At 41.3% G+C, this 17,323-nt stretch overlaps 1 protein-coding gene across 2 annotated transcripts; it reads right to left on the bottom strand.

Annotated features, from left to right (window-relative positions):
- Window positions 1-108: 108 nt before the first annotated feature.
- Window positions 109-16,017, bottom strand: LOC102294885 (desmoplakin). 2 transcript variants are annotated; one of them, XM_005912689.3, is made up of 24 exons: window positions 15,564-16,017; window positions 14,475-14,559; window positions 14,174-14,292; window positions 13,781-13,922; window positions 12,278-12,403; window positions 11,840-11,899; window positions 11,537-11,704; window positions 11,334-11,438; window positions 11,150-11,245; window positions 10,931-11,056; window positions 10,593-10,745; window positions 10,348-10,502; window positions 9,994-10,120; window positions 9,682-9,868; window positions 9,045-9,283; window positions 8,670-8,851; window positions 8,365-8,503; window positions 7,391-7,584; window positions 7,102-7,264; window positions 6,856-6,939; window positions 6,655-6,762; window positions 6,252-6,350; window positions 4,258-6,072; window positions 109-3,859 (listed from the first exon to the last, which is right to left on the bottom strand). In XM_005912689.3, exons 1-24 carry the CDS (start codon window positions 15,797-15,799, stop codon window positions 638-640), a joined length of 8,130 nt encoding a protein of 2,709 aa, XP_005912751.1. In that variant the 5' UTR covers window positions 15,800-16,017; the 3' UTR covers window positions 109-637. The 2 variants fall into 2 exon arrangements, with proteins under 2 accessions (XP_005912751.1, XP_014188057.1); XM_014332571.2 differs by having other exon boundaries at window positions 5,575-6,072; window positions 15,564-16,012.
- Between the last annotated feature and the right edge of the window lie 1,306 nt (window positions 16,018-17,323).

The raw sequence follows: 17,323 nt of genomic DNA, 5'->3' as shown, positions 1-17,323 counted from the left end.
ACAACTTTAGCATTACAATCAGAGTCATCCTTATAAACAATGCTGTCTAGCTAGCTTCTCCTCATACACGCAACAGCTAATTTAAATGAACCAGGACAAAAAGGCATGTAAAATTCTGTAACAACTTTATTTTGATAGCGGGCAACAGCATTTTAGTAGCAACAATTTTCTACAGTTACAATGTAAAATATGTTGTATTGCAATGTAAAACATATATTGCTAAGCCTCAGGATTTCCAATTAACAACAACAACAAATGTTCTTTCAATAATGCATGAATTATGAGGTCACGTTAAAGACGAAATCAACAGGCATTTATTATATATTGTTATAAAAAGTCATCATGTAGTAAAATGAACTGAAATAAGGTCATATCTACTAAAAATCTATTGTGATAAAGGTGTAAATAGCACTCAGCATCTAATATTGAAACTTATCATTACAACCTGCAAACAAAAAAAGGTCTAAAAAAAATAAAAAACAAAACAAAAACAAAACACCTCCCCAATCTTTTAAGTACAATACTTCTTTTTTGTTTTTTTTAAAAAAAAAATGGTTATAAAAAAAAAAGCAAACAAGCAAACTGCAAAAGACATGCTACTCTTATGTGATTAATTATTATCATTCTGTGGAGTGAATTAAAAGTGTGTGTTAGAACTATAAATGGTACTGCTGGTGGATGTAAAGGTCATAGTAGAGGTGTAATCCACACTGCCTCTACGTGATCCACTCCTCGAGCCGGTACGAGACCCAGCCCTTGAGCCAGAGCGAGATCCTGGGTTAGAGACATTGTAAGGGCTGCTGATTCCCTTGGTAGACACAGACGAGGCTTGCAGCATCTTCATGCCATTGCTTTCCTCCACCATGCAGCTGTCCATGGCTTCTTTGTAGGATATTTTCAGTTTAGTCTTGGGACAGGTCAGGTTCTTCTGGTGGTTCCGAGTGTCTTGAAGCTTCTGGGCCCCCTGACCATCTAGCCATTTTCTGCGGATAGCCTCTTCAATACTGACGCGACGTCCAGTGCCAGGTTCAATCAGGCCCCCTGTCAGGTACTGAAACTCCAAAAATCTCTGGCCAGCCTCATAAGGCAGCCATGTCTCCTTGACTGCTTCTGCCGCAGACATCCTTCTTTTAGTCTTCACATCCTCAAAGCCAACATAAGCTTTCTGGGCAGGTTTCAGTTTACTGGCCATGCTTTCATCAATGATGCTCTGATGGACAGCATCTTGCAGTGACAGTCTCTCACCAGTAGCAGGGTTGATGATACCACCTGTGCATGCCTGGGCCTCCAGCAACCTCTGTGCTGTAAGAGTGTCAACTATGCCTCTTCTAAGCGCTTCACTAACAGTTATTTTCTCCAAGGTCTCTGTGTCAAATATAGCCCCCACAGGGCTGTGGTCATCAAACATCTCAGGGGGAGAGACTGTAATAGATATACTGTTGAAGCGTTTACGGACAGTAGGGGAAGATGGTGTTGTGTGGGTGGGGCTGCTGCAGGTGATCATGTCATCAACATTGCTGGCTGCAATGGTCATTTCAAGGCTGCTGCTTCTGCTGGCAATTTCGTCAGCAAATTGGGTCAAGGTCATTGTTCCAGCACGATACTTATCCAAAGTGCTCTGGTTAATGACACCACGCTCTAGGCAGTCTTGAATATCATGTTGGATTCCAGTTTTTCTATCTACTATAACCAAGCGTGCAGAGCCATCTGACCCTGTTATAGTTATTTCCTCCCACTCACACTCCTGCTCTGACAAGTCCAGGAAAGTATCATAGTCAATCAGCTCACGGTGGTAGGCCTCTCTCACTGACATTTCAAGCCCAGTGTCTGGATCAACGATTACAACCCGCCTCTTGCGTAGGACATTTGTGCGGCTTTCCTGCGGCTTCTGGGGCTTTCTCTTGTCTCTTAGTGGCAGCAGTAATAGACCTGTTTTTTCATCTTTGATGCACCTTTCCTTCAGCTGAAGATATGTCAGGTTTTCCTTGGTATTAGGATCAAAGAATCCTTTTGTGTCATCCCCTTCATAAGATAAGATTTCATTCATCTCCTCATCAAAGTATCCTCTCTTATAGGCAACAGCAACATCAATACGATGGCTCTCTTTGGGGTCAATAATCCCACCACTGGCAATCTGAGCCTCGAGCAGTCGGATTCCATGACCCTTCTCAATAAGATCTTTCTCAATAGCTTGGAAGAGGGATATAGTTTTTCCTGTGTTTGGGTCTCTGTATCCTATTACTGCCTTCTCTGCAGACAACAGCTTGTTCTTAAACTCCTTCCCTATCAGACCCCTCTTGCTGGCGTCTTCCACTGTCAAGAAAACATTGTTGACTGGATCAACTATGAAGCCAGAAGCAGCCTGGGCCTCAAGAAGCTCCAACGTGGTGCCTCTCATAAGCAGACCCTCCTTCATTGCCTGATAAAAAGGTAGTATTCTGTCATTGGCTTCATCATAGATCCCGGCAATACAGGTAGAGCCATGGAGATAGGTCTTTAGCTTGTCTTCAATATCTCTGCTAGTGAGTTTGCCCTGACTGAGCTTCTGCAAGTCAGTTTCATCCAGAAGTTCAGATTCGATGAGTTCCGAGACAGAGACTTCACCACGGAGACCTTTCACTGTCAAGGGTTTTTCTGGACCAGAGATCAGAAGCAAGCCAGAAACAGGTTCCACTGTACACTTCATCCGAAGGTCATTGTAAGTTGTCTTCTGTCCAGTTGTTGGATCCAGATAGCAGGTTGGTTTTTTAGTCAGAGCCCTGTAGAGGTCCTCGTCAATAAGATTGCGGTCCAAGGCCAGATCTTTTGGTAGGAAGACACCCAAAACAGGATCCAGTATACCCCCAACAGACTCTTGAGCCTGGAGCAAGCGGATGGTTGTCTCTTTGTCTATGTGGCCTTGTTTGCAAGCCTGACCCACAGATAACACTTTGCCAGAGTATGGATCTTTGAAACCTGTGCTAGCAGCTTCAGCTTTCAACAAGGTATCTCTGTCTTCTGTGTCTACAATCCCTCTTGAACAGGCGGTATCCACAGGCATCTTCTCATTAAATGCAGGATCCACTATGTAGCCTGTTGCTGCCTGAGCTTCCAGAAGCTTAAGGGCACTCTCTGGGCTGAGCATATTCTTGTTTTTGGCTTCAGTGAACGGGATTTTCCTTTGAGAAGTAGATGTCATACCAGCAATGATGCCACTGCCCTTAAGGTTAACCTGGATGTCTGCAGCTACCTCGCTCACTGTCCGTCTTCCCTTTAGGAGTTCATCTAGAGTAGCTTTACTAATGATACCACAGTCGCAAAGCTGATGGGCTGTAACTTTGCGGCGCACGCTGTCAAACAGAAGCTTTGAAGGATCAATGGTTTGGACCTTCTCATCTGTCTGGGTCTGCATATTCAGAGTGTTGGGCCTCTGCTGCAGTCTGCGTATTTCTCTTTCCAGGGACTCCTTCTTGAGAGCCAGCTCTTTTGCCTCTTTCTCTGAGCTCAACAGACGGCTCTTGTACCTTTCTTCAATACTCGTTAGCTCCCTCATGAGCCTCTCGATCTCGCTCTTGAGGGAAAGCCTCTCTCGATCGGCTCTATCTCTGTCTGACTCGCACTGCCTAATCTGAGAACTTTTCAGCTCATACTGGCTCTTTATAGTGCTTAGCTCCTTGAAAATTGAATTTTTCTCCTCCTGCAGCTGTTGTTTGTTTCGACGCTCGGACTCTAGTGTGACTTTGATGCGATTGAGCTCCTCTTCTAACCGCAGCTGACGATTCTTGTCCTGCTCCAACAGTTTAATCCTGGACAGAAAACTATCCTTCTCCAGCAGCAGCTCACTGTATTTGCTTTGGGATTCTTGCACCACAAGCGAAGTCTGTGAAGAGATAAGAAAGTATATTGTCATGTATGCAAGACATTTTCCCACATATAGAATACAAACAATTTAGATTAAATTACATGTCCTTCATTTGTTAGACCTGTCTGAACTAAAGTACATATTTGTGCATACCAGCATGTTAGTGTTAAACTGTTTAATGGTATGAATGAAGTTCATAAGTGCCATAAGTGAATGGGTAAATGAAATGCATAGCTATTTTGTAAGTAAGTAAAAACATGCAAAAGTGCTAAGCTAAAAGAGGCAAATCACAAATTATAGACGGCTACTCTGATATCAGGCTCACTTTTATTGCATGTATACCAAGTCATGCAAGGAGCGATTATTATCATTAGATGTGATGATTGGTAATGATCCGTCAGTACAATCAAAAATACCTCAATTGACTGCTTTTGGAATTTGTTTATTTCCGATTTAAGCTTTTCTCTCTCGTTGGTTAGGTCATTGATGAGACCCTGGAGCTCTGACGTCCTCTTGATGCTACTCTGGAGTTGGACATGCAAGGCTGAAATCTGAGTAGCACTTTCTCCATCAATAGCATCTTTGCTGAGCTTCATCTCATCTTTCTCTTGTTTAACGGTTCTTAGCTCCTCCTCCAATTTCAGTCTCTCCTTTGTGAGGTTCTGTGTCAGAGTCTTTAGCTTCTCAATCTCTGTGGTATACTCATTAAGTTGGCGGCTCTTCTCCTCAATAGTCTTATAAAGGCTTTCATTACGCAGGTTTAGTTCATGAATACGGGTCAATTCCTGCTGGAGCTTCTGTTTCTGTATCTTCAGCTCAGCTGTTACACTTGCCAGTTCCTCCTTTGTAGCTTTGTGATCCCTCAGACTCTTATCCAGAGCCTCCTGAAGAGCCTTGAGATCCTGCTCATACTTTCTCCCAGAGGTGGAAGCCTCTATCTGAATTGATTTTAGCGAGCTAATTGTGGTGGTATGCTCTCTGCAAGTATGTGTCATCCTCTCCAACTCAGCCTCCATTCGCTTTCTACGAGTGAACTCCTCCTGAGTTGCCTGTTTCTGCTTTGCCAGCTCAGCTTCTTTCCCATCCAGAGAGCTTTGAAGTTCCCTGACACGGCTCTGCAGCCTGGCATAATTCTGCTCAGCCTTAGTTTTCTCACTGGCCTGCTTTTCCAGCTCCACTCGAGTGATACGGATCTCCTGCTCAGACACTTTCAGTTTGTTAATTGTCTCCTGATATGAAGTGTTCTTTGTCTTCAGCTCTGCCTCAGCTTGTTTCAGGTGATTTATTTCCAACTCCAGAGCTCTCCGCTTCTTCCCTTCTTCCTCCAGGTTAAATGTTAGGACGCTGATTTCCCGGGACTTTTCCTGATTGTTTCTGGTGGATTCCTTCAACTTGAGCTCATTCTCTTCTCTCTGCTGCTTGAGTGTTATCAGCTGCACCTCCAGCTCACTGCGCACCCTAGTCTCTTGTGCCACTGAGGCCCTCTGCTGGTTGACCTCCTGTTCTGCCCTGCTTTTCTGCTCCTCTGTAATAGCAATCGCTTGCCTCAGTCTCCTCAGCTCCTCCTCTACATCTCTCTTCTCAGCAGCGAGTCTTTCAAGTTGCAGCCTCAGCTCTGTTGCGTCTTCTTCTTTCTGCTGTGAGGCTTTCAGGATTGTGGTCTTGGTAACGTGGATCTCTGTCTCGTATGTCTGCTTAAGTTGATTAATCTCCTGGGTGCACTGTGTTCTTACCTTTGACATTTCAGATTCAGCATTTCGTCGACGTGCCGCCTCCTCCTCCAGCTGCATCTTCATCCTCTCAACCTCACGTTCCTTGTCTTTCACTGCCTTTTCTAAGTCAATCTTAGTCCAGCTGAGTTCTTCCAGTTCTTTCTGTCTGCGGCGAACAGCCCCTTCATACTCCTCTTGTTGGCTGTTGTAGCGCTCCTCTGCCAGCCTCCTTTTCCGTTTTTCTTCATCAAGTTGGTATTTAATACGCGTCAGCTCATCATTAAGCTCATGAAGCTTGCTCTGTGTGCTGTCCAGGCTCTCCTTGGCAGCATTAACCTGTATTACTGAGGTTCTCTTCACTTCCTCAGTACAAATGACTTGATCTTGTAACTGACTAAGCTCCATCTTATACTGGGCCATAGCATCCTCCAGAGACTTGTTTTTCTGGTTACGATCATTGAGGTCCTCCTTCAGACGCCTCAGTTCCTCCTCAAGCATCTCAATCTTGGTGTTCCTTATCTGAGGAAAGAAAGGGCGAAAACAGAAAGCACATCAGTTACATCCTGTCATACTCTCACATAAACCTCTTTTTAAATTTATCATTCATTCTTTTTCTAATATTAGAATTTATTATTAAAATATCATTAATTAACAGAAATACTAGTTTTTAAACAACAATATGCAAATTCAGTAACCACCTTCAGCTCTTCCATGTTCTTCAGCAACTCCCCTAAGAACTTGTAGTAGTCACTAGAGCGGGTAAGTAGCTCTATATAATGAGTCTGTAGGTCACCTGCCTGATGAGACAAAATGAACACATGATGAGTAATTTGGTAATGATTACATGTTTAAAGGACACAAAGAAATAAGGGAGTAACTTTAATTATATTATATAAACCTATAAAGAAAGTATCCACTGTTCAATTCAACAAACAAATGGCAATTAACCAATAACTCCAAAAATATACAACGGCTAATTTGTTTTCCAAATGTGCAATACTAACAATGGCAATGCTCACAATAAACATAAAGTTAGAATATTAATAAATATGCATATGAAAAGGTGATTAGAGCAAAGTGTTTGAAGGCCAACGTCCATACCTCTTGTCTGACAGCAGAAGCAGGGGACTGCAGCATAGTTCTCTTGATGGGAACATTAAGAAGAGTTTCTAGGCCTGAACTGTAAGAAGCCAGCTGCAGCTCATAGTCCTGAAAACATACAACGCAACATAAACTTTCATTTTGCTGTCCAGTCTAACACACTTTTAGATGTATAACTGCATTTTAAATTCAACTACCGACCTTTATAGAGGCTGCACATGTGTCTGCATTTTTCTGTACATCCTCTACTTTCTCTTTCTTTCCTTTGATTTCACTGTGAAGTGCCTATACATTAAAACAAAACAAACAAACAGAGTTGTTGCTGAATAATACAAAATCCATGAAACACACAGCAGTAAATAGTAGATATTTCCAAGTCAAAATCAGACCAGGCCAGTTCAAAACAATACAAAACAATAAACATGATGTAAACAGAGAAAGACATACCTTCTGCTGATTAAGGTGGTCCATTAGGGTCTGGATGTCACTGATCTTAATGGTCTGAAGGGTGTCCTGGCGCTTCCTGGCATTGTCTATCCACTGTTCCAGGGAAGTGCTGCCCTGCTGATAATGCTTTAACTGATTCCCCTGCTTCTCCAGGTCCCACACTCTGAAGGAAAAGGAAGTGGAAGGAATGAAAGAATATTTTTAGTGTTGTTACCAGCAATGGTGAATGGGCAACACAGAAAAATAAGTATTGGACCAATATGAACATGGACGAATAATTCTACCATACCTGCTATCTATCTGTGATTGGATGCGGCGCCAGCGGTCAGTCAACTGACGCACCAAGACTGAGTATTTGGATAAATCTATGTCGCATTTGTGGAAGGAGTCAGAAATTTGACCATTCAAGTGCACTGCTGTAGAAAGCTCAGACTCCATAGATGTCAGCAGGTCTCTTTTCTGTTCCAAATCACTCTTCATTTGCTACATTACAGAATAACAGACACAAAAAAAGAATACTTAGAACCATTTATCTAAACCACATTACATTTTTAAAACTGGTGTTGCACACTTGGACAATGTATGTCATGATTTTGATATATTTAAAAAAAAAAAAAACTTAACTTGAGACAAAAGCAGACATTGGCATCTGGTTATTTCATACACAAAAAAAGGTATCAAAAGACTAAACTCTTAATAGTGTTGAGTCAAAGTAAAATCTCAGGTTTTTATCACCAAAATGAACTGGTTATTATTTGATCACTGCTAGTAAAAAGGAGCCAAGCAAAATGATTGTAGATTTCGATCCCTACATGCAAAAAAGCAGCTGCAATGTCAAAACACTCCTATAAAAATTTTAAGTATGCCATTTAAAATGTGTCATAAAGAAATGGCAGCAACTCGTCATGCAGAAAAATGACCAGAATTATAACATTGTTATAACACATTTTATAGCCTGATGAGCCATTTAATACTGGCTCTGAATTATAACCTTCAGAGCAACTTGCTTTCAAAGAAAGCTGAAAAGCTTATTAATAATACACTATTTTTACATCATTCAAGCCATATTAGTAGCCTATATTACTCTACCACAGACATACTGATACTGGAATATAGGCTGATATTATTTATTTATTCATGTATTTTTTTGTTCTTGCCCGCCTAGATGATACAATTCTAAGATACAGATGGGAGCTCAGAGAAGGATTACATTCCAGCAAAGCAAGAGACAACACTTGTGAAAATATAAAATGTGCATCAAACCTTTAGTGTGAGCCGCTGGTTTTCCAGCTCCCGAGGATCCAGAGAGCTGGTCTCCTTCTCGGTCAGTCGGGCCTCGTGAACTTTAATGATATCCTCGACCTGGATAAGGCTCTGAAGCAAGGCCTTAAGTGCTGATAGTCTGTTGCAAAAATGTAGTCAAGACATTAAAAAAATAATGTTAAGGATATTGAACTTGTGAGAACAACTACAACTTCTGTTCCTACACTTTATCACTTTTTTCTTTTTCTTTTTTTTTTTTTTAAAAACAGCATTTACTCAATCATGACAGAATGGATATAACGTACCTCTGAAGGTAGGTTGACTGGAGGTCCTGCAGACCTGCAAGTTTTTGACTGATTACATCTAATTCAGCGCGAAGGAACTTGGCTTGCTCCGAGTCCGCAGGAATCCCTTCCAGCTGCTTTGTAATCATCTCTCGGAGGCGCAAGTACTCATCGTAAATTGAGTCCAGGTCTTGGTTCATAGCCTAGAAATTAATATTATCTGATATTCAGTTAAATCAAATCTTAAAATTTCTTTTTTTTTTTTCCCTTTCAAAATGAGGGTTTCATGATGCTATCATTGCTAATAGACTGCAAATTATCTTATGTAATACAATGTGAGTATTATCTATATTTTGTATATTTTATTTATACTTTATAATTATAAGAATAAATTACCTGGAGCTTCTGAATATGCACTGAGCACTCATACACACTGTTATCCCCCAGAGGAATGTGGAGATGACTGGTAAGACCGGATTCAGCCAACTCCAGCCTGCGTCGAAGCTCATGCAGACTAGTGAGCAGTGTGAGACTTAAGGAGGAGCTCGGTGGTGCAGTCTGGTTATTGGGTTTTGGGGTAGAGATTTTGGTCACCTTGACCTTTTCCACTTTTTGGGATTCTGTCTCTTTCTCCCCTTTATTGAATGACAAAGATGAATTTATTGACATAAAAGCACTATTTTCTTAAAAAATCAACTTCAAAGAATTGTGCTGGTTTGCCCTTATACAACATTCATGGGTGAAGCATACACCCTGGTCTTTGGTTTTGGATTTTTGTTTTACACTTTTAACAATGGCTCATAATGACTAATACAACTGCTAAACTCCAGAATATAAACTGATTACAAAATACCAATTAAGATTAATATAAATGAATAAAAGTAATTTTTAGTCATAGTTAAATCTGCTGCTTAAAGCCAGCTTTGCTAGCATGGTAAAGCAGGCAATTGTAACGAGAAGAAAAAGGTCATAAAAATCCAAAGTAACAAACCGTTACACTCGTAGGAATAGGGCAAAGAGAATTTAAACTCACTGTACGCAGGCAGCTGGATGACCAGTGTATCATAGTGGGCCTGGGCCTTGTCAAAGTTGCCCTGGATTAATTTCTTTTCTTCTTCCCCAAACATTTCAGAACCTTGACTGGTACGCATGAACTCCTGGTAATGAGTCTCCAGTCCTTTGATGACGTTGCGGTACTCCTCAGGACGCATCTTTGACAGCTGCAGGACAATTGAGAAGGGTTAGACACAGCACCAGGCACGATGAAACAATGGAAACAGGAGCAAACACAAACTTTGCTTAGTATGAATGCAACATTTCATTTTAATGTTTTTTGTGATCTTACCATGGTGATGGTGAGAGAGTTGATGTAATCGATGTCTTTCAGGCAATACTGCCAGGAAATGAGACTCTTGATGTTGATGAAGAGTTGATTCCAGATGCTCATGATGGCTTCATAATACTGCTCATTTCTGGGGAACGGCACAAGCAAACAGTCACTTTTTAAAAGAAACTGCAAATGTAGAAAGAATTATGACAAAGTCACCACAAGGAAGAACTGGATAAAGCAAAACTGCAGAAAAAAATGCCCCACAATGCATCCAGTACTGTATATGAAGCAAAGCATCACATTCTATAGAACAGAAGAATAAGATGAGCTTCAGCAGGCTAAATCAATACGTGACTGAATGTTTCTTACTTGGTGGCGATTCCGATGCTGAGGGGGTTTGGCGGGGGGATGAGCAGGCACACCGAGGGAATCATCATGTCGAGACCTCCTGGCCCCGTCACAAGCCACTTGCTGCGCTGTGAGTTGTCCTTCAGGATGCCCTCATTTCCTTTCATAATACCTTTCTGAAACACGCAGATCATACTGAATTATACCTGCAAGATTTAACTCTTCTATTCTATTCATATGTGCGTGGGTGTAAAAATGCATCTTACCTGGTCTTGTTTAAAGTCACATAAGGCCTGGACCATGATCGGGCCGCTGCTCTTTTCCTCGGGGTTGCGAGGCTTCAGCCTGACAATAGACTTGGACTTGCTGACCAGACTTTGGACCTGCCTCTTATTCTCCATGATGCGTGCTTTCTCTGTCTGTGTGAGAGCAAATTGAAGTTCTTAACTGAGCTATAAAAGTTAGATACTTTCATGTAGTCTTTAAAAAACTGGCCTTAATGATTTCCATGTCACTTAAGAGGAAAAGTTTGAGTTTAGCATGTACAGGAAAATCCATTTAGGGGTTTCCCGTGGTATTGTAACCAAGCACTACAAAAATATACCTCCAGGTTTTTCAGGAGTTCGGTGAGTTTGTCCAGGGGTGTGTTCTTGTCACAAGTGAATTTGCTTCGAATTGTCTCGTGCTGCTTCTGTAGCTTCATATAGGTCTCATTGGCCTCCTTGAAAAACTGAGGAATAAAGGTTTGTTATTGGTTACATAAAAACATACAAGGCTATATACTTTTTTTTTAATCAAACCAGAGGTAGATATGAGCATTTACTTGGCTGTAGGCAGAATTCTCTTTCAAATGAACATGGATGCATTTAGTGATCTGCAGAAGCCAGCTCCACTGGGTCTGTAAGGTGTCCATGTAGGCCTGTGAGCACAAATGGACATCTCAGCACAAAACTGCAGAATAATGCACTGTTTGAAATTAAAATGAAAAAGAAACCAGAACACCTTACATCAATCTTATCAGAGGCAGGATGGCTGTTGGCCAGAAGGCTGTCTGATTTCACCTTCAGCTTGTTTAAATCTTTCTCCTTCACCTCCAGGTCTCTCATCAGCCTCTGTCACAAACCGAAACAAAACAGAAAGTAAGGACTCCATAATGCCCAGAGAACCAAAACACACAAGACATAAGGAAAAAAGAAAAGGCGATTCTCACAGAGTAGCTCTCTTGCTTCTTAGGGATGTAATAGTCAATGTTCTTGTCTCCCCAGTCAAAGATTAGTTCTTCCTCCTCTCTCTCGTTCACCCAAATGATGGCCTGGGAGATCTCCTCGATGATGTTCTGAAGCTCACGCAGCTGATTCAGACGGCTGTGGGACATTTTCTGAAACAAAGCAAATTTCAAATTGTAATAATGATAATGATGTGAAAACTAAAGACTCCAACAAACTAAAACATGTTTCTAAGAGGTTATTTATTTATTTAGGTTTTATTAGTATTGTTATTATTGTTTTTTTACCATCATGCTTTCCCATTCTTGGTCCAGTAGGGAGAGGTGGTACTTTTCACCATTTGCACTCTAAAGAAAGAGATGTTTAATTTAGCTCCGTTTTGAAAATGCCCACAAAAATACTTAATGCACAGTGGGCATAGAAAGCAAGGGGTAACTTACAATACAATAATATCACATTACGCTACAAATGCAACACTTAATAACAAAACATTAAGTAACTCAAGACGGATGCATTATGGTATTCATTTAGTCATCTATTTTTCTGTTATTCAGTTAACTGTCAGATTGGCTCCCTCCCCTGAGTTTCTTCTTCTGCACCATTAATGCACCCCTAATGCAAAGAATGGCATGGCATTTTTATGTTTTAAAGAATAACCTTTGAGCTAAAACATAAGCTTTATGAGAAACTTCATAGCGTGGGTCAGGCAGAGGACAAAAACTTACCAGTTCATCTCTGGCACGTTCCACTTCTGAGCTCCTTTGAATGGAGCTGTGGAAGCTGTTGTGACTTTGGATTTGCTTTTCTATGGCAGCGGAGTCATCTCCCCATGGAGCGGTCTCAACCATGCGCTATAAGATGAAGAATAACAGTTTATCTAACATGCTAAACTACACACTGAACTGGAAAATAAAGTGTTATGTGGAATACCCAAATGCTTGGCCCTATGAAGGTTTATTAAGTATTAAATGCAGGAAATAATACGGTAAAATTCATGTCTTGACTTATTTACCTACCCTACCCTGTAGGTCCTCTAGGTGTCAGTATAAAATCATTAAGTGCATTGTTAAGCAACTATTCCAACTATTCCCCCCCTGTTGAAAGCACTTAGCTTTGATAGGAGCTCTGCCAGCAAACCAACTCAAGTCAGTCTCTGTTCTTTACTTGAGTGTTTTTTTCTCTCTCTCTCTCTCGCTCTCTCTCTCGCCTCTCTTAAGGCTTTTGTTCTCTTTCCACTCCCTTTTGCTTTTATGAAAACTTAACTGAAGCTACAGACAAAGGGTCTGACATTAACCAGCATGGTTTAAAGTCTAACAGGAAAAGGTCAACAAAGGCATGTACTGGAATGTCAGCACATTAGCTGAAAGCCTAACTAGCAGCACAAGGCCACATTAGGTGATCTGCCTCTAGCTTTGTAGCCATTTAAGAAAAGCAATGCATAAACTGATAGAGAAAATATGTTTTGACAGCAGGTAAATGAATTATGACACACAGAAGGGTGAGGCTGGACAAGCTGAATGAATAATAGGGTGTGTTTCTAGTGAGGTGAGAGGTCTGGGGAGGCCATTTTCCCACGAGCATGTTAAGAGATAGGCTAAACTGCCCTGTCCAATAGCAACTGACTCAGTGAAGGGTGTCATATATCACACTCCCTTACTTTTTGCAGCCACAGCTTTTTCACCCTCTCTTTTCCTGCTCTATTTATTTCTACCTCTCTCTTTCTCTCTCTCCCTGTCTATCATTGGCACTCTCTTCCCTGCTTTGTTTCAATCCTCCTACACCCCTCTCGGCTTCTTTCACTCACGGATCAGGTTTTGGCAGGTTTTGTCCAGATGGTTTCAGTTACGAGTGGTCAGAAAGCCTGATAGAAAAAGAGCACAACCTTGCCTTCCTCCTTTTGCATAAAAAAATGATGCACACTAGTGCACCCACGTAGGCATGCACACACAAAGAGTTACAATTATTCAGCCAGAACAAACAGCTCAACTCGCACGATGACCCTAAAAGCGTCAGACGTGGATTCTGATGTTAGTAAGAAGGAATTGGTGTGCAAAAACTGTAATTGTGACAACTGATTTCTAAAGTTTTTGCATGTTTTAAAGTGGTACAAAGATCCCTGAAAGGGAGGCAGGGTTACTCTGCAGAGATCACGAGCCTATCCCATGGCTGAGTTTAACCATGCAGCATATATTTGTTGTGTTTATTGTCTCTGAACATGCGGAGCTCACCTTTTGTTGGGAAATCCAGCCCATAGCATCATTAAACAACTTCCCCCCCTCAAAGCTTCCACTGCCTCTATTTCGTCTTATAGTCACGCTGCCCATAAGCTGCTGAGCAATAGCGGCATGCATGTTCTGGAACTGTTCGATGCTGCAGAGTTTTACAAAAGAAAGAAAGAAATACTTTGAATCTTTTAAAATAAACACTAATACACAAGCTGATTATAAGTGCATGTAATCTCTAAACCCACATACATATACAAAAGTGTATTCAGGATTACTCATACTGCTACACAGTAATGAATTAATGCATGCAAATGCAAACCAAGAGAGTACACAGACTCACTCACATGAGTGTACACCTGCACTTTGCAAAGACAAACATACTGCATCCTGTTTTACCTTCTGAAAATACCATTTGGTATACGCAATTGATTCATGGTTTGGCTACAGTTCCTCAGCTGCTCGATCGATTCTTCAGCAAGAAGTAAAAACCTCTCAGCATCCTTCATGGAACCTCCCTATAAAATCACATAAAACACACACTGACATCTTACATGCTGCAAAATTGTGTTAAACTACTGTCACACCTAAATTAAGAAGACTTTTTTTTAGTATTCTATATGATATTTTCCCAAAAACAAAGGTTAAAAAACACAAGTCAAATCTGTTGGGTTCCGCGTAATATGCCAAAAATACTTACAGTCCGGAGAATCATGTTGGCTCTTTCCAGCTGTTCATGACACTGTTGTTGCAAGAATGCGGCTTTTTGCTGAATAGCATTTGCACTGCACATGGGGGGAAAGGATTATTATTCAGAAAACAATGAAGCAGTATTTATTTCTTTATGTACACAGAGAAAATTTGTTGAACATGATTGTAAACGACTCGCGTAACAACATAAGCAGAAGAGGTAAAAATGAAGAAAACGAATGCTAGGTTCTGGGGATTTTTAATGCTTTGAGTACACAAAGTTTCAAAGACAGATGCTGTGAATTGCTTTTCACGGAAACTGAAGTGAACAGACGCAGATCTAACTTTCTTGAAATAAAAAGGACTTAAAAATGACTAGTCTGCATTTTATTCCCGTCCACAGTAGTTATGGAGAAAAAAGAGCGATTAGTGCAAAAGGGAAAAACAGACGCTGTAATCTTTCAACTCCACCACATCCACCGCATATTATTTTTCTTTTTATTTCACCACATTATTGGAAGCGAAATAGCTCGACAGTTTTTGGTGCTGACATCACCATGAATTACAGTAGTGGGAGGATGTTTCAATGTGACTCGGAAAATTGCGCAACACGTCAGGATTACTTGGGTACGTATTCCTGGGGGAAATGAGAAAATGACGACTCTGGTAAGGAGATCGAGGCTGTGTGACTGACGAAAGACTAGTTTTAACCACTAATGCAGGCCAACGTCAACTGTGCAGTTTCCATTTTATGTGTGCTTGTTCTAATCAAAGGTGGGCTTCCAGTGATCCCCGCCCCCCAGTTATTTGCTTGATTACACGTTCAATTATATAATTTAAGAACTACTTCGTCAAAATAAATAAATGCTCCCAACTTGCCAGTAATCAGCTGACAAAACCTTGCATACTATGTAAATTAGTTTCGCTTTCTCCCAGGTAATTCCATTCTTTTCTTTCTTTTTTTTTTTAATGCGTCACCTAAGACCCCGGCTACTTTTCTCCGTCGTATATGCGTATGCATTTCACACTTTACAATTACAAATACACCGGCAATTTTCCCACCACTCTCAAAAGCAACAGGTGATTTCAGGGCACTTACCTGATAGCACCGCCGCCTCCACCCATGCTAACTTGCATGTTCTGCCCTCCGACACCTCCGCCGTGCACGGAGTGCCTGGAGAAGGTGTAGGTGACTCCGCCGTCCCCTGCTTGGTATTCCCCTTGGAAGCCGTTTCCACCGAACACGTCGTTTCTGTAATTCGACAACTCCGGTCGTGAAGTACTTCTGCTCATGCCGCTCATGGGCAGTTTTGACTGGGATCCGTGCAGACTCATTGTTTATGAGTTTGTTTTGGGTAGCTCTCTATATTAAAAATTTTAAAATAAAAACTTTTTCGTTGTCTTTTTTCTCTGCTTTTCGGACAGCAGACAGACCTTGCGCCTCTCCCCGCCCCGTCTCCTGTTGCGCAGATAATGGTGTGTTGAGAATAGACGGAAGCTGGCTGCTTTTGGACTAAAGAAACCACACCTTGGTGTGTTTACGAAACACAAGCGAACACAGTCCTGTGTGGGAAGATAAGTGCTGGGCATGTCCTTTCACTCTGCAGAAAGTGCGTATTTTATGTTGTAATACCACTTGATAGAATTATAAAGTACAGTAGAGGTCCAACTTTACGCAGTAGAGCTGGGGAGGCGGGGGGGACTAACCTGACTCCAATAATCACATAGGCTTACATTATATATTTTGCTATTCCGTTTATCCTGTGTGGAGTCGCTCCATACAATTCACATTTTCCATGAATTTAATTCTTGAAATGTTTTTGTGTGTGCTTGTGAAGCCTCCCTGTTACTTTATTGATCTTGAGGGTTAACTGTAACTATTTTTCTTCCCACAATTAATAGCTCCTTGTGTCCTCCTGTTTGCTCCTTGCCTCCCTTTATACAGACCAAAAATAAATTTAAATGAAAGCCTGGCAAGTACTGACAGTAATTAAGACGCAATGCAATCAGCTCACTGAATCCCCAGAGGAGTGCATGGAGGTTGTGGTTACATGAAGCATTTATCACCTTGAGTTCAACATTCTTGAGGTCAGAATGAAATTCATGTGAGTTCATAGTTTTCCAGAAGTGCTAAAGAAGACACTTGTGCCTGAGCTCTGAAGAGTGAAAGGGTGTGAGAAAGACAAAGAGGCATAGTAGGGAGGGGTACACACCTACAGTGTCTGTGTTTTAAAAAAGATGCTGGTGCAGATTTGTAGGTGCAATCACTTCTTGGAATGTGATTGTATCTTATTTTGCTGATAGGTGATAAAAGTAAATATAGATAGATCTGACGAGGACAAAATATCCCGTAAAGTGTGTGCAATTATCTTTTTCAGCAGAAAGTGACAATAGTTCACTTTGCTGATTGAGTGTGCCCTCTGGTGTTTTAACCTATAGCCAACGGACACATACTTACTCCCTGACCTTCCCCTCAGACATGCGATAACAGGGAGGAGGAGATAGTTGGGGGAGGGAGGCATGGACGCCGGTGACTTTAAGGAGCCAACGCCCTAAACTGGAATTTTCATACCATTTTCAGTCGCTTAGTTTCCCACGTCAAACTTTTTGATTGCGCTTGACAAACTTGGCATAGCTTGCCTATGCAAAATATTTTCAGCAGTAGTGCAAATGTTTCACCGAGATATGGTTTCATTTATAAACGCAAAGCAACACAAAATGAATATGTGATAATAAACGTTTCTCGAAAGTCCAGAGTCCCACTCTGGAAAGACACACCCTATATCGAAGCTCAGGTGGGTTGGTTGTGTGTGTGTGTGATACATGATACCCAAACAAAAGACACTGCAAGACTGAACT

The sequence above is a fragment of the Haplochromis burtoni genome, unplaced genomic scaffold (genome assembly GCF_018398535.1).
Source record: "Haplochromis burtoni strain Fernald_Lab_line unplaced genomic scaffold, NCSU_Asbu1 Contig_3, whole genome shotgun sequence".
NCBI classification, from domain to species: domain Eukaryota; kingdom Metazoa; phylum Chordata; class Actinopteri; order Cichliformes; family Cichlidae; genus Haplochromis; species Haplochromis burtoni.
This window is presented reverse-complemented; position numbering and strand designations above follow the sequence as displayed.

What these genes read in the sequence shown, in the direction of transcription:
- LOC102294885 (XM_005912689.3), bottom strand. Translation starts at nt 15,799, where the DNA reads ATGAGTCTGCACGGATCCCAGTCAAAACTGCCCATGAGCGGCATGAGC. An exon ending in GGAGGCGGCGGTGCTATCAG is followed by an intron (nt 14,560 to 15,563) that starts GTAAGTGCCCTG and finishes CCCCATGTGCAG; the next exon opens with TGCAAATGCTATTCAGCAAA. An exon ending in CATCCAGCTGCCTGCGTACA is followed by an intron (nt 9,284 to 9,681) that starts GTGAGTTTAAAT and finishes CATTCAATAAAG; the next exon opens with GGGAGAAAGAGACAGAATCC.